Below are 14,478 nucleotides of genomic sequence, written 5' to 3'. Positions count from 1 at the left end.
GTGGCATTGGGGCTGTTTTCCTGGAGATAACACTTAATTCTGGCTGGGTGCCCTGTGAAGTAGAGTAGAGATTATGGAGTTATTTATTTGCAAGCTCTTGTGAACTGATGGGACAGAAGCGGTCACTGTTGAGTGTCACCTTAAAGAGCCATCCGGAACATTCTTGAGGTAGTGTTATTAGTTTGGTAGGGCTGCTGAAATGAAGTACCACAGATGGTGTGGCTTAAACAGCGGAAACGTGTCTCACAGTTCTGAAGGGTAAAGGTCTGAGCTCGAGGTGTGGGCAGGGTTGGTTTCTTCTGAGGCCTTTCTCTGTGACTTGTAGGTGGCTGTTTTCTCCCGGTGGCTTCACATCATCTTCCCTCTGTGTACCCGTGTCCAGATTTCCTCTTTGTGTAAGGACATCAAATATACTGGATTCGGGCCCCCGCCAACAACCTCACTTTAACTTGAGTGCCTCTCTGTAAAGACCCAGTTGCAAGTGAGGCCACACTCGGAGTTCCTGGGGGTTAGGACTTGAATGCCTGATGTTTGGGGGACACCCGTCAACCCATAACAGGTAACAGTGCAATGTAGGGTTACGTGTGACTTGTTAGAAGGCTAGTGGCAAACAAGATTTTCAGCCACTGGGGAGGCTAGTGTTGTAGACATTTTTGTACTTTCTCACGTTTCCAGTCATTCTTTCGACAGAAGCGGGAGCAGATTCACAGTTTGTTACCACAGACTTGATCAAGTACAGTGAGCTTATTTACTTGCTAACTTCTAGGAAGGATGTTTCAGAGATCTGTTTAAAGAGATTTTTGTCACTATGATTACATTTAATTTTTTTCCCTAAAAGATTATGGCCAGAAGGCTTGCCTTGCAGCTTTTTTTTTTTTAACTTGTTTTTAAGTTTATTTCAGTTGTTGAAAAATAAATACCTGAAAACATTTTTTTTTTTTTTGGTTCTAGATTTAAAAGGAATTGTATTTGTCATCCAGAGTCAAAGTAATTCTTTTCATGCAAAGAGAGCAGAACAGTTACAAAAAAGCATCTTAAAGCAAGCGGCAAATCTTACACAGGTATGTAGTGATGGCTGGGATGCTTGCTAGTTATTTATTTGTTATTACTTTCATGTTTTCCAAAGTACTCTGTCTGTAGAGAATCGTTTTATTTAAATAAGAATAACTCTTCTGACTTGTTTTCCTTATTTAATATTGACTTGTTTAAAATTCTCTTGTTAATTCCTGATGCTCAAAGCATCATCTTCTAAATTCTTCTTATTTTTCTAAATTTAAGAGACTTGCATAATTGTGTAGGACTATTGTGGTTTTGTCACAAAATATGATAAAAAGAAGTGGAAGGAATAACATTTTAAAAGCAGGGCTTAAAATAGCAGAGATAATTAATATTCAAAATTTTAGTCCCAGGTTCTAAGGCAATTTTCATGTTGAAATAACATTTTCATTAACCTTAGTGTGGTGTTTCCTCTATGAGTCTCTTAATCTGTTTTTTAATTGGATATCATTAATTGAACTTTTGGGTTGATTTCTAATGTAATATCCAAGGTGGATTATGGAAAGATCGACACCTGCAGGTACATATTTTAATAATGTTTAAAATAGGCATGAACTGAATCTAAAGCTGCTGTGAATAATGCTGGAGGTTTGAGTAAAGGAAGATTTACCTTCTTGTCTTGCCATAGAGGGGCTTTCTTTAGCCGAGCAAAAGAAATTCCCCCAAGCCCACTCGCTACACTGCATTGCTACGGCCTTCAAGACAGACGTGCTTGTCTATAGATGAATGCCATCCCTCAGCTCTGTCGGCAAGAACTCTTTGACAGGAGATGTGTGTCTCTGACGGATTGCTTTCTTTCTGTTGGTGGGTGCTGGGAAATAAAGGATTGGAACTATCAATGGACAAATTAGCAGCCTTAATGGTATTCAAGGCTGAGACACTGCTGAGCATAAGGTTTAGTTGTGCTTAGCCTTTAAATGCTTTACCTATAAAATTCATACAACCTCCCAGCATCCTTACAAGGACAGGTCCTTGCCTCCCCTCCTAGGAAGATCATACCTTCTCAAGGGAAAGGAAAGACTGGCATGCTAGAAACAGATTGTTTTTTGGTAATTGGAGATAGGAGCAGGTGATGAGTTTATTAAAATACTTCTTTGTTTGGAAACCGACTTTGGAGATTTCCTTCTATTAAACCTTGTCTGATTTATCAGAGAGGCAGACACGCAGCAACCTTGATTGAATGGCCTCCTTCCATTTGCTCTGGTAAAGAGACTAGTGGAGCGGTCAGATGAAGGTCGAGGCAGGGAGGATGGGGAATCCATAACCTGAATAATCCCTCTGTTGGGTCCAGATAGGCATTAATGGAATTTAGCTCCACTGGGCCTTGGCAATTACCCCAAATTGTGTAATCAGTGATGACACCAGGACAGACTTCTGTATCACTTACTCATATGAATTAAGAGCATGTGTATCCTTATGCACCCATATGTGTCCTTGCTCTCCGAGATACCTTCCGTCCTGCAGAAGCAGAGTCATGTGTTTTAGATTATGTATCTTCCCCATTTAATCCAGGTGGTTCTGCTTTTTCTTCCTCCACAGCATCTTAAACATAATGGGTATTCAACCTATGGCAGTGGAATGGAATCCAAAGGAAACTGAACAAATATTAAAATGAAAATTTAAGTAAATTATTTTCTCTATTTAAAAATTTTTTGTTAATTCTTAAATTGATAATGGTGAACGCCTCTCCTATTAACTAGAATAGCTATTTTACTTCTTCCCGTGAAACAACAGAATGTAGAGAAAAGAGTAAAAAACTGAGTATGAGTTGTTGCTAGGAAAATATGATCTCTTGAGTAAGTGGATCTTTGAGAGACAATACGGAAAAGAAGAAAGTTCGCTTGACTACTTCAGCACAGACAACATAGCAATGACTTATGGAAGGTGGAGATTTACTTCCCCTCACAAATATTGGGTGGGCCGGGAGTTGGCAGCTCTGCTCCTGGATTCTATGTTTTGTTACTTTGCCATCGGCTGAAGTGTCTTGTCCTCATCAGCATGGCTGGAACTGGTTGACTACCACGACATTGGCGTTCTGGTGTGTGGAGGACAACCAGTTTCCTTTTAAGGATATGACCTTGAAGTGGCATACGTCATTCCCATCATGTCCCCCTACATCCCATTGTCACGTGGGCACACCTAAGCTGGGAAAAGTATTATCTAGTTGGGCCTTTGGATCCAGCCAAAACGCAAGGAGTTCTAATCTCTGAAAGGAAGAAGAGATAAATTGACATCACTGCTAAAGTCAGGATTTTGTTTACACATCAGGGACTCACCTAGTCAATAGAAGAATTTATCTGTGAACCTCCCATCCATTCAAAGCACTGGGCATACAGGCATCAGCAAAGCATAGTCCTTGCACTTGAAGAGCCCACAGTCCAGGAGAGGAGACAGGCCCATACGCGGGCAATTTTAAAGCAAGGCAGAAGTGCAGAAGGACAAGTACTGCGTGATTCCACATACAGGAGGTATCTAAAATCATCAGATTCATATAATCAAAGGCCAGGGCGGTGGTAACCAGGGGAGGGAGAAGTGAGTTAGCAGCAGGTGTCAAGTTTCAATTGAGTAAGATGAATTAGCTCTGATCTGCAGTCCAGCATTGTGCTTGGTTGTACACTACAGTCGTTGAGAGGACAGAGCTCGTGTTAAATGTTCTTACCACAGTACGATAAAAATAAGTAAGAAATCAGGTACTGTGAGGTTAAGGGGCAGGGAGGGCTCCTCTGTAGCCAGTCAGGGGAAGGCAGCTAGGTGAGAAGCGGGAGCGTGTTGTGGAGGAGGTGGGCAGTGTAGGTGCCACAGCCCGGCAGGTGAGGTAGGAACCTGCCCACAGAGGAGCTCTGTGTCCTCTTCAGGGCCTCTCGGGGGACTCTGCGCATTTGAGAACCATTTCTTTGAGATCCAGGACTTCAGCATCTCTGGCCCCTGGCAGTACAAGCAGGAGGAACCCGCAATCCCTGTTAGTACGAGTACCGCCAGTTGAACATGGCTGCTAGGGAGAGCCGTTAGGGCCTCTGCGTGTCAGCTCCGTATTTTATTTTATTTTTATTTATTTATTTATTTATTTAATTTATTTTTAAAGATTATTTATTTATTCGACAGAGAGAGAGACAGCCAGCGAGAGAGGGAACACAGCAGGAGAGTGGGAGAGGAAGAAGCAGGCTCCCAGTGGAGGAGCCTGATGTGGGGCTCGATCCCATAAACGCCTGGATCACGCCCTGAGCCAAAGGCAGATGCTTAAGGACTAAGCCACCCAGGCGCCCCTCAGCTCCGTATTTTAAAACCATCACTCCGGTGGCTGAACAGAGCTAAGACTGGGGCAAGGAGCCTAGTGTGAGGTCGTTGGGAGTTGTCCAGGGTGACGCTGCTCTGAGTGGGGCTGCAGACCTCTGCTGGTGCTTAGCCATGGGGCAGTGTGAGAGGCACTGGGCTAGGGGCGGGGGGTGGAGCTGGTAGGGGTGGTGGTGGGGAGATGTGAGGCCAGAAGGGGGGCAGTTGGGGTGAAGGGCTGAGAAGTCAGGACCAGTGCCCAGCTAGGGCTGAGGTGGGGTGGGACTCGCAGGTTTGCAGGGAGCAAGATGATGTCAGGTTTCTATCCATGAAGTCTGAGGTGGAGGTGTCAGGTGCTGGAGGCTGGATATTTGTTTTCTTGAAACTCAGGAGAGCAGTTTGACCAGAAGCTGGTGGATTTGGAATCGGGGACATAGACAGGTAGGGGCTGAAAGCTTGAAGGTGCTTCTCCCAGGAGAGCAGTGGGGCCCTGGGGAAAACCAGGGTTTGGGGACTGCGCAGAGCGGGAGCAGCACTCTGGGGATGGAGACAGACAAGGTGCATTGTCTGATGTTGGGGAACCTGAAGGAATAGCCTTTCAAACAGTGATCAGTACTGTCCTGTTCCCAAGACTGGACTTGGAAGAGAGGGTCTCAAAAATGTCCATTTCACTGGGCCATCTGGTGGGGACTCCTGTCTGTGCACTTACTTCAGAAGGTATCCCCAGGCAGAGCACTTTGCTGTTGCTGGTGCTGTTGTTACTGTTATTTTTATTCTTAATTGTGGTTAAAAAAAAAAAAAACATGTAAAATTTGCCCCCAACCATTTTTAAGTACAGGTACGGTGAAGAACGTTCACATTGTGTAACCAGTTTCTAGAACTTCTTGTCTTCCCAACTGAAACTGGATCCATACCCACTACACAGCAACTCTGCATTTCCCTTTCCCTCAGCCCTTGGCAACCACCCTTCTACTTTGTCTCTATGAATCTGACTACTCTACATACCTCATGGAAGTGGCATCACATAGTCTTTGTCTTTTTTTTGGACTGGCTTATTCTACTTAGTGTAATGGCCTCAAGGTTCATCCGTGTTGTAGCACGTGACAGGGTTTCCTTCCTTTTTATGGCCGAGTGTTTATTATTCTTCCTTTGACAGCCTTGGTCCACCATGACGGACAGCAGGACGGGTGCCACTTTCTGGGATGCTCCTTTGGTATCCCACATGAGCTCCCCTGCAGTGCCCTTTCTCCTCCGGGGCATCTGTTCTGCTTTCAGAATCCAAAGGGAGGCAAGACCTGCTCTGTACTTCTCTTTGGCGCCTCATGGAATGCCACACGTGGACAATATTAGAAACTGCATTTTTCACTGATACATTTTTCTCAGCTTTTAAAGCTTAGAAAGCAGGTCCATTTCACTCAAGTATTCACCTTTTCTAGCAGTTTCTTTTATGCTTCTATTTTCAGTTTGCTTATACTTAATTTGTATTGTCCTTTCTGTTTACAATTTGCACCTTAAACGTGTTTAGTAGCTGTCTTAGATTGCCACTAGGTGGCAATATTGGTTTTACGTTTAGAGACACGTAATTAAGCAACATCATTAAGCAAACCCTTCTTTTCCAGCATTTAATTTCTGTGATAATAAATGGAGTCTAGACGAAAGCAATAAGGAAACTTCCCTTTAATTATAAGATAGTCTATTTTTCTTATTCTGAAATTCTTTCCTAGGATGGAAGCCAACTGTGAATACTGAGGTAGTTACGACAAAACTGTAATACTTGGATTTAATTTGCTCGTAAGATCCAGCCTTTTGGTAGTTGAAATGGCCACAACAATTTTAGAGTCTGCAACTGTACTTGATACTGGTTAATTTTTTTCTCTTTATAGAGGTTTTTTTTTTTTTTTTTTAAATGCTACACATGTGATTAGGTTTCAAAGATCCAAAGATAATTGACAGCTAATACAGGGTCTGCAGACAATCCTTGGGGCAGTATTGGGATACCCTGACCTAGAACTACATGAAAATAGAGCAATAAGGTTAACTTCAGAGAATTAAATGCTGAGATGCACCAAACATGGGGGTGGGGCAAAGTCTTTTTAAGAGGCAGGGATGGCTTCCTACTTAAAATTTAACTGGAACTTAATAAATTGACCTATTCTTGAGAAAGAATTGACAACTCATTCATCAGCCACGGAAGAGACCCTAAGGCAGAAGTTGTCAGGGCATCCCTAGCACTGTGATGGGGTGGGGAGCATGCTGGCTCCTTCAGGGAGGGGACAGTCCCATGGTTTCGCTGGGGTGTGCTCTAATTGAATAGGATGTCTGGGGTGCTCGTGTCACTTGGGACCTGAACCATGAAGCGTTCAGGTTGCAATTTGGGTTTTCCCCGTAGATTTGCCCACCATGAGCATTCACAAAAGTTGCTTGCCAAGGGAGGAATCAACAGTAAGTTTTATCATTTGAATATTTATCTGATAGCCCAAAATATCTATTCCTCCCACAGGACCAGATGTCTAGAACTGCTGTTTGTTTATTCATTACCCTCGTCAGGTTGCACTTGACTACAAAATCTGCCAAAAATTAAGGTGCAAAAATTTAATGGTTTCTGTGATTACGCATCTGCTACTCGCTGTTCTCTTTGCTTTGGCAAGTCGTTACCTCTGCCTGTTTTGCCTCAGAGTGTTAAATGCGGTCTTACTAACAACACAAACATTTTTCATCCTTCTAAATGCACATATGAAAGCAGGAGCCTAAACTAACTCTCCGTCTGAAACTTAGGACTGTACGGGGAGTTGTGGCTGGAGAAGTGACACCCTTTCCCTTGTTTCTAAAATAATTTGGGTCATTGGGAGTTATCAGGCCCAGCTCCAGTTTTGAAGCTTACGAGGCAGCTTATAACGGCTCTGTAGTTGGTAGTTGTATGTGTCTTCGAATCAGTCAGCCAGCGGACTTTACCAAGTGCTCTTCTACGTGCAGAGTACCATTCTTGGCTGCGTGGAGCGAAGGGTGAGAAAGGTCCTCTAGCTCTTTGTTTTTTTTTTTTTTTTTAAAGATTTTATTTATTTATTTGACAGAGATAGAGACAGCCAGCGAGAGAGGGAACACAAGCAGGGGGAGTGGGAGAGGAAGAAGCAGGCTCATAGCAGAGGAGCCTGATGTGGGGCTCGATCCCGTAACGCCGGGATCACGCCCTGAGCCGAAGGCAGGCGCTTAACCGCTGTGCCACCCAGGCGCCCCGGTCCTCTAGCTCTTTGAATTACTTAGGAGGTAGATGGTAACTGCTTCCTCATAGAAATGACTATATCATTAGGTAGGTATTAGACGTCCGAGATAAGCATCTTAAAATATTTATCTAACAAATATTAACTGGACATGTGTGGTTATACTAAGTACTTACGAATTAAAAGGACAACTCTAGGCAATACACAGGGCCCTTTAGAACGACGGTGCATATCTGAAACCATCGAGGAATTGGGGCAATATGTAAAAAGCACACAGTAACAGAGCGCCCAGTGCACATGTAAATAAAGCCTGAGAGGGTAAAGAAACAAGACTTGTCAAATCAGTTAAGAAAGATAGGAAAATGAGCTGGAGGGGTGTCAGTTGAGAACATGGAAACCGGAACTGGGAGACAAAGCCAAGTCGTCAGGAAGGCTTACTTTTAGGACACCAGGTGGCATCTGGGATTTTGGGAGCAGTTTGGGTGATGAGTAAGGATGTGCTCACAGTGGGCTCAGCACTGGTCTTTTTAGATCAGAACGGATGGAAAGTAAAGTCAGTGGGTGGGGGATGCGGTTGATGAGTATGGGGCCCCTAAATGCAAATCTGTAGGTAGGAGAACACGGATTTTGAAGAAGTGCTATTTTTCTCCCCCTCCGTCTTTTTTCTCCCTGCGTTACAGAGGGAGGGGTAATGCGGAGTTACAAAGACCGGCTATTTAAAGAGGTGCACACACAAAAAGCCGCCTGGAGGTGAGGCTGACAGAAACCCGTAAGGAGAGTTCGTGCAACAGTGTCTTAATGAATGAGGCACTTGAGTGTGTGTTGTTCCAAATGCCGACTACGTGCAGAGATCTGTGTGTCCGTTATGATTTGACTTCTGTTTTTTGAACCTACGAAAATTCCTTCTTGAATGGATGTTTGCATGAAAATACTTGTATGTAGATTTTTTGTTACACGAGCTAGGAGCAAACGGCTTGGCTTCTGGTGAAGACACTATCGGATTTTCTTGTCCTTATGTTGTTGACGGAGAGGCCGTCCTCCGAGTGTCGCCTTCTCCCTTCTGGGACCTGGGATCCAGTGACCCAGGGGAACTGAGACGGTGATCATTTTTCCTGTGGCTTCAGAAGTATTTGGTATTAACCCTTGCCTAAAGTTACAGAAACCAGTATTGTTCTCCAAAGGAATTTCAAAATAAGATGAAGTTGGAAATAATAAAGGAAAGAATATAAAGGCATCATGGTGGGGTTTTGGTAGGTTCTAGTAAAACAAAAATTCCGGCACCATTTTGAAGACTCTAAAGTGTGAGCTTCAACCATGGTACAGGGCAAGGGTCATGGTTGGTTGGGGAACCACTTCGAGTGAGGAAGTCAGCCCCTGTGGAGTGAGCGCAGTGGGGAGGGAAGGCCCGTCACAGTGGAGGCAGGACCCAAGACAGATATGGGCAGAAGCACAGACAAATTATGGTTTTGTTTTTAAGGCAACCTGCAAATGCAGAAAAGCAAGTTCAGAGATGGGATGTTGTTATAAGAGTTTTTTGGGGGAAGAGTGGGGGGGAATATTACGGCTGTATACATTACATTTGGCAGATATTGGATTACATTTTATGCTTTGGATCAAATGGAGCTGAACTAGCTGCCTAGAAACTTCCCTGCTCTCCCCACCCCCAACTAAATAGCTTTTGAAAAGAACAGACACGTCTAATTTTATTTTCTTCTTTTGTGGTATGAACTTTATTTAAAACCTGGAAGAATTTCAACCTTAACAAATAAATGATATTTTTTCCCTGTTCACAGAAAGTTCTGTAAATCACTATTTGCTTGAGGAGAGTTAGTTAGTCTACAGACTTTGGTTCATTAGTTTAAAAAAAAACAAACCTTGTTTCCATAAGATAAGTCAGAGCAAAGCCTTTCATAGATCAGTGTGAAGAAGCTTGAGAAACAAGACGGTTTTGTGTTTCCTGTTTTTAGAACTTTTTTTATTGTCAAGGAGACAGCGCGAGGCACTTCACTGAAAGGTTGGCTTGGACAGTGTGTCGCTGTCACCAAAGTTCTCTTTTTAGGTGAGAGCAGTTGGATGCTTGCTTACTTACTGAAGATTCATTTTTTTGCAGTAACTGTTAGGTGTTAAGACATCACATTAATTGTTTATTAAACTGGAGACTTCATTACATTGCTGTTGAGTAAGAATTTATTCAGCCATCCATTCATTAATAAATCCTTATTGAATATTTATTCTAAGGAAGGACCTGGGCAAGATGCCCCAAGGAGAAAATAGGGCATTGAGACCCACGTTGCTTCAGAGGCGGTTGCTCAGCAATCATGAGTTCACCCCACTTTGGAGAAGGTCGTGTTGTGAACATTCATCTCTTTTTGGCTGCCTAGCATTTGAACCCCTTCCCTGTCCTGGGGATCTCTATCCCGGCTGAATCTGGTGGGGAGCTGGGCCTTGGCCCAGTAAGAACGTCGGAGGCCAGACGCCGGGTCTCCCCAGGTTCAGGGGAGGCAGCCTGTGATGGAGTGTGGCCAGTCCGACGTTGCTGCGCAGGACTGAGTCTGGAGCTGGGGGCCCACGGAAGCCAGTCACTTCGGAGCTCACTCTTTTGGTAGTGATGTCCGTACCCAGTGCCTAGAGGTGTACAGGGGGATCGGTTCAGGGCCAGCACATGCAGCTGTGCAGAGGGGGCAAGTGCTCCTTGGGGACAGGGTGCTTGTGGTGGGTGCTGCCCAGCACCTGGTCTCTTCTGGGTGAGTGACGGTGCCCGCCCTCCAGCAGGCTCGTTCTAGTAGGGGACACACTGCACGTTGCTGCGTGAAGCCACGGTGGCATTGCACTCTGAGAACACAGGCAAGGAAGCATCTAGCCCCGCCTGGAAAGGTCAGCGAAGACTTTGTTACAGCGTTTGAACTGAGCCTTGAACAAATAGTAGAGTTTGCCAGACTCCTGCCAAGAGCAATGGTGGGGACTCTCGTTGATGGGGGCAGTCGTTGTGGGTCTTGCTGGGTATTAGGGAAAGGGTGAATACAAGGAAAGTAAGCCAGTCCGTGAGCCAGTGTGCGAGCTTAGGTTTAGAGAGGTGGGGTTGCAGGGACTAGTGAGACATCTGATATATGGGGTCGGGGTCTGAAGCAGACAGAGAGTTGGAAACTATGGCAGTAATCATGGTTAACTTTTTTTTTTTTTAAGATTTTAATTATTCCGGGAGAGGGAGAGAGAGAGATAAAAAGAGAGAGAGAGAGAGGGATGGAGGGAGGGAGGCAGCAGGGGGAGGAGCAGAGGGAGAGGGACAAGGAGATTCCATGCTGAGCACCAAGCCCGACGTGGGGCTCGATCTCAGGACCCTGAGACCATGACCTGAGCTGAAACCAAGAGTTGGATGCTTAACTGACTGAGCCATCCAGGTGCCCCCAGAGCGAGGATTCTGATGCAAGTACCTTGGCTCCAGAAATCAGATCCTTAAACACTGAGCTGTAGTACTGCCTTTCATGAATGAATGAATGATTAGTTAAAACAGATTTATATGAGCTATAAAAATGTACTTAGTAATGCATTTCAAAGTAAATAGTTAATAAAAATAAATTTTATAAATAAGGAGGTAATAATTTTCTCTTGTTAGGAGAAGATAGTGATTAAGACACGTATCTGGAAAGAAATATATATATTTTAAATATAGGCTCAGGTTCCTGGAAGACACGTTATTATAGCAACACATGTAATCTACTGGTTCATAAGTGAATACTGGATTTTTAAAGACTAGTAAATCTGTCTGACATGGTTCCAAACAGCATATCAGACATCTTTATCATCATCCTCATAAGATATACCTCTTTCTTATGGGAGAAATTATAACAATAAACAGATGTTAGTTTTCATCGTAATTCATGTGTTGGTCCAAAAGCTCAGTTCAATGGTTAAGACCTATATAACAGTTGGAATTTGGAAATGCGGTTGAACTGGAATCTGTCTTAAAACAGGATTCAGTGTTTCAGAGCCACTGCCTCATCCTGAAAAATGTCTTGGCTTTTGCTTTCAAATTTAGTACTTGGTCCGAATGATGAGACTGAATTAGACCATAAACTCATGTACTGCTAGGTTTATACTTTGAATTAAGGTTATGGGCAAGTCACAAGCATTGGGAAATAGTCCGTCGAGAAGGGAAAAGGCCAGCAGCATGAAGTTAAATTAGTTGCATTCTTTCCAGACAGAGGTACAAAGAGTAAAGTGACCCAAAACCAAACCTGCCTAATAATTAAAGTTATTTATGATATTTAAATATTGATCTGTTTCCATCCATGTTCAAGTGTTAGCTCTTTCATTTATACTATTAATATTTCCAGATATAAAATTTTCTTGGTTTTCCTTCCTTATCAAGAATGATGGGCTATCTCCATTCGCAGAGCGTTGTTAGAATGCTCAGCTGTGGAATCGAACCCCTTTGCCAAATACCGGTGATGGATTTGTGTGAGAACCAGGGAACCAATTAGAGTGTTGATTTTGAAGGTGATTGTTCTTCATAATTGTTAGTGGCTTTAAGTGTGAACATATACTTGATACAACATGTGTTCAGAGGAAGTACTGACTGCACGTTCAGTAGGCTTTCTGACCTCAAAGTGCTTGTTGGGGACCAGTAGATGCTGATGGTGGAAGTGAAGACAGACTGGTTCAACGAGACAAAGGGTTGACATGAAAGTTTAGATTACTGTTCAACTTTTTCATTTTCTTCCCTTTTTCAGTCATTTGCCCACGGTACGCCCTTCGTATTTTTAGCCCATTTATGCTTGCCTCTGTTATGGCATTATCTCATTACTGATAGAATTTTGCCTTACCTTGTAGGTTTGGAATAGTAGTATTGTTGGGTGAACAGGTGTCATTTAGATCGACAACAGACAGTGCCGTAGGCATGGGTGCCTTTACTATACCTTTTACTCCAAATGGCACTGTTGATACAACATTTTCTTATTTTCTTTCCCTTTGATATTTCATTTGAAAACTCTCTCAGTCATCCATCCTATTACATATTAAAAAACTTGCATTGCATATAAAAGTGCTGCAAGCTGGGTATGGCAGCTGTAAGGAGGTCTAAGTCTGGTGGTGGTGTTTTTTGTAACACACAAATTCTTAGAAAGAGCATTAATTATTATAATTCCAAGTAGTAAAAACTGAGGTAAGATCATTTGATAGAAAATTTTATTGTGACCTTTTAAATTATTTTACCTTAGAGGTGCTAATACATAAGAACACGTGTGCATATGTATTCACACAGAATATATATATGTACACATGTGTATAAATACACACACATATGTGTGTATATATAAAAAACAAGAGTAAAAGCTCTTGGGCCTTTTTGAGGATTCGTGGATGAAAATTTATTTATAATTTAAATGACCTTCGGTTAATCAAGAATTAAGACCAAGTTTTTGAATGTCAAGGTAGGTATATTTTTAAGAACAAGGTATTCATACACCTTTGGAGACAGTTACCAACACAGCCCACTAGTTTTTGAAATGTTTCTATTTGGAGATAGGTGGGTACAGAAAATTTGATTGCCATTTTCGTGTTCACTGACCGAAGCAGATATGAAACCCAGGCATATGATTTAGTAAACAAAAAGGAATGGGGATAAGGATGATTATAATTTACTAGTAATCCATAGAGTTTATTTTAGACTAGAATTTTACTCCTTTGTGCTAAGACTTTGCCTTTTTACTTTTATTGTCGTGACAGATTGTTCATAAGCCTGTCTTTGCATCCTTGCCAGGAAGGTGCCCTCACAGCCTCCCTGTGATACCTGTTGACATCACTTTTATACTTTCTGTAACCAGGAAGGATAGGACTTGTATGGAAGAAGACTTCTGAGGTGTATTCATTTTTCCTCAAGAAACTTTTAAACCTAAACAATGTTTTAACTACATTAAAGGATTTTAAAAGCATAGATGTAATACTTTGGTCATCTTGACACAAAAATTTTCATTTTTCTGGTTCCTTTCCAGTCTCTGTTCATATATGAATTTGTTTTACATATTTGGAATCCTGTCTGTTTTTCCATTTAACATAAAGACAGTTCCATGTTTACGAAGTCTTCATTATTATACTTTTAATTGCTACACAATAGGTCATTCATTTTTTTTTTTTTTTAAGTAGTCTCTATGCCCATCACCCAGCGTGGAGCCCACCACAGGGCTTGAACTCACAACCCCGAGATCAAGACCTGAGCTGAGATCAAGAGTCAGATGCTTAATGGACTGAGCCACCCAGGAGCCCCTACTTATTTTCTTATAAAACCTTTTAAAGTATTTGCTGTTTTCTTTCCTAGCTAGTTCATATTAGCATGCCATAATTCTTTGAAAGCTTTATTCAACTATTAATATTAGTTTTCTTCACACATGATTTTTGTTCTTATATAATCCCTCATGAATATACATGTATCTATGTATACATATATATAATATATATATAGCCATTTCTTAAAAGTCAGTGAAAATTACTGCATAATTCATAACCAACAGCAGGAAAGCCTGGTATTATATTGAGTATACTGACTAACTGTTAATTCAGCCTTTCAGTTGGTTTTTTCCTGTCATGTCATATTGCTAGTCTGATTTAACCTTTGATTACTATTCTTGCATTTCATATTTGTACATGAAAGTTAAAATAAATACTACATAAAATAAAGAAACGAGACTTTATTTGAAAGTCAGTTCCAAAGATTTATATTGAAAACCATTCTCCTGAAATAATGAACTTATATGAACTTAAAAGCTGGTATGGAATCTACATTAGTGTAGTAATAGTTCAAATACTTAGGCACTTATTCTCAATATCTTTTGTCTGCAACAGCTATCAAGAAATTGAATAAAACACAGAATATACTAAAAGTTTGTTGGGAGGATGGTATTCAAGCATATTATTAGATCTCTGACTTAGGGCTTGTAAT

General features: G+C 42.0%; 1 protein-coding gene across 1 annotated transcript in view; it reads left to right on the top strand.

Moving 5' to 3' along the window:
- B3GLCT (beta 3-glucosyltransferase) overlaps nucleotides 1-14,478 on the top strand; it is a 120,304-nt gene that overhangs the window by 29,216 nt on the left and 76,610 nt on the right. Inside the window, exon 4 of the mRNA XM_026493096.4 lies at nucleotides 952-1,061. Coding sequence (XP_026348881.2) covers nucleotides 952-1,061 — 110 coding nt within the window. The remainder of the gene's footprint in view (nucleotides 1-951; nucleotides 1,062-14,478) is intronic.

Source organism: Ursus arctos, unplaced genomic scaffold (assembly GCF_023065955.2).
Source record: "Ursus arctos isolate Adak ecotype North America unplaced genomic scaffold, UrsArc2.0 scaffold_10, whole genome shotgun sequence".
NCBI classification, from domain to species: Eukaryota; Metazoa; Chordata; class Mammalia; order Carnivora; family Ursidae; genus Ursus; species Ursus arctos.
The sequence above is the reverse complement of the archived record's forward strand: the minus strand, read 5'-3'. Positions and strand labels throughout refer to the sequence as shown.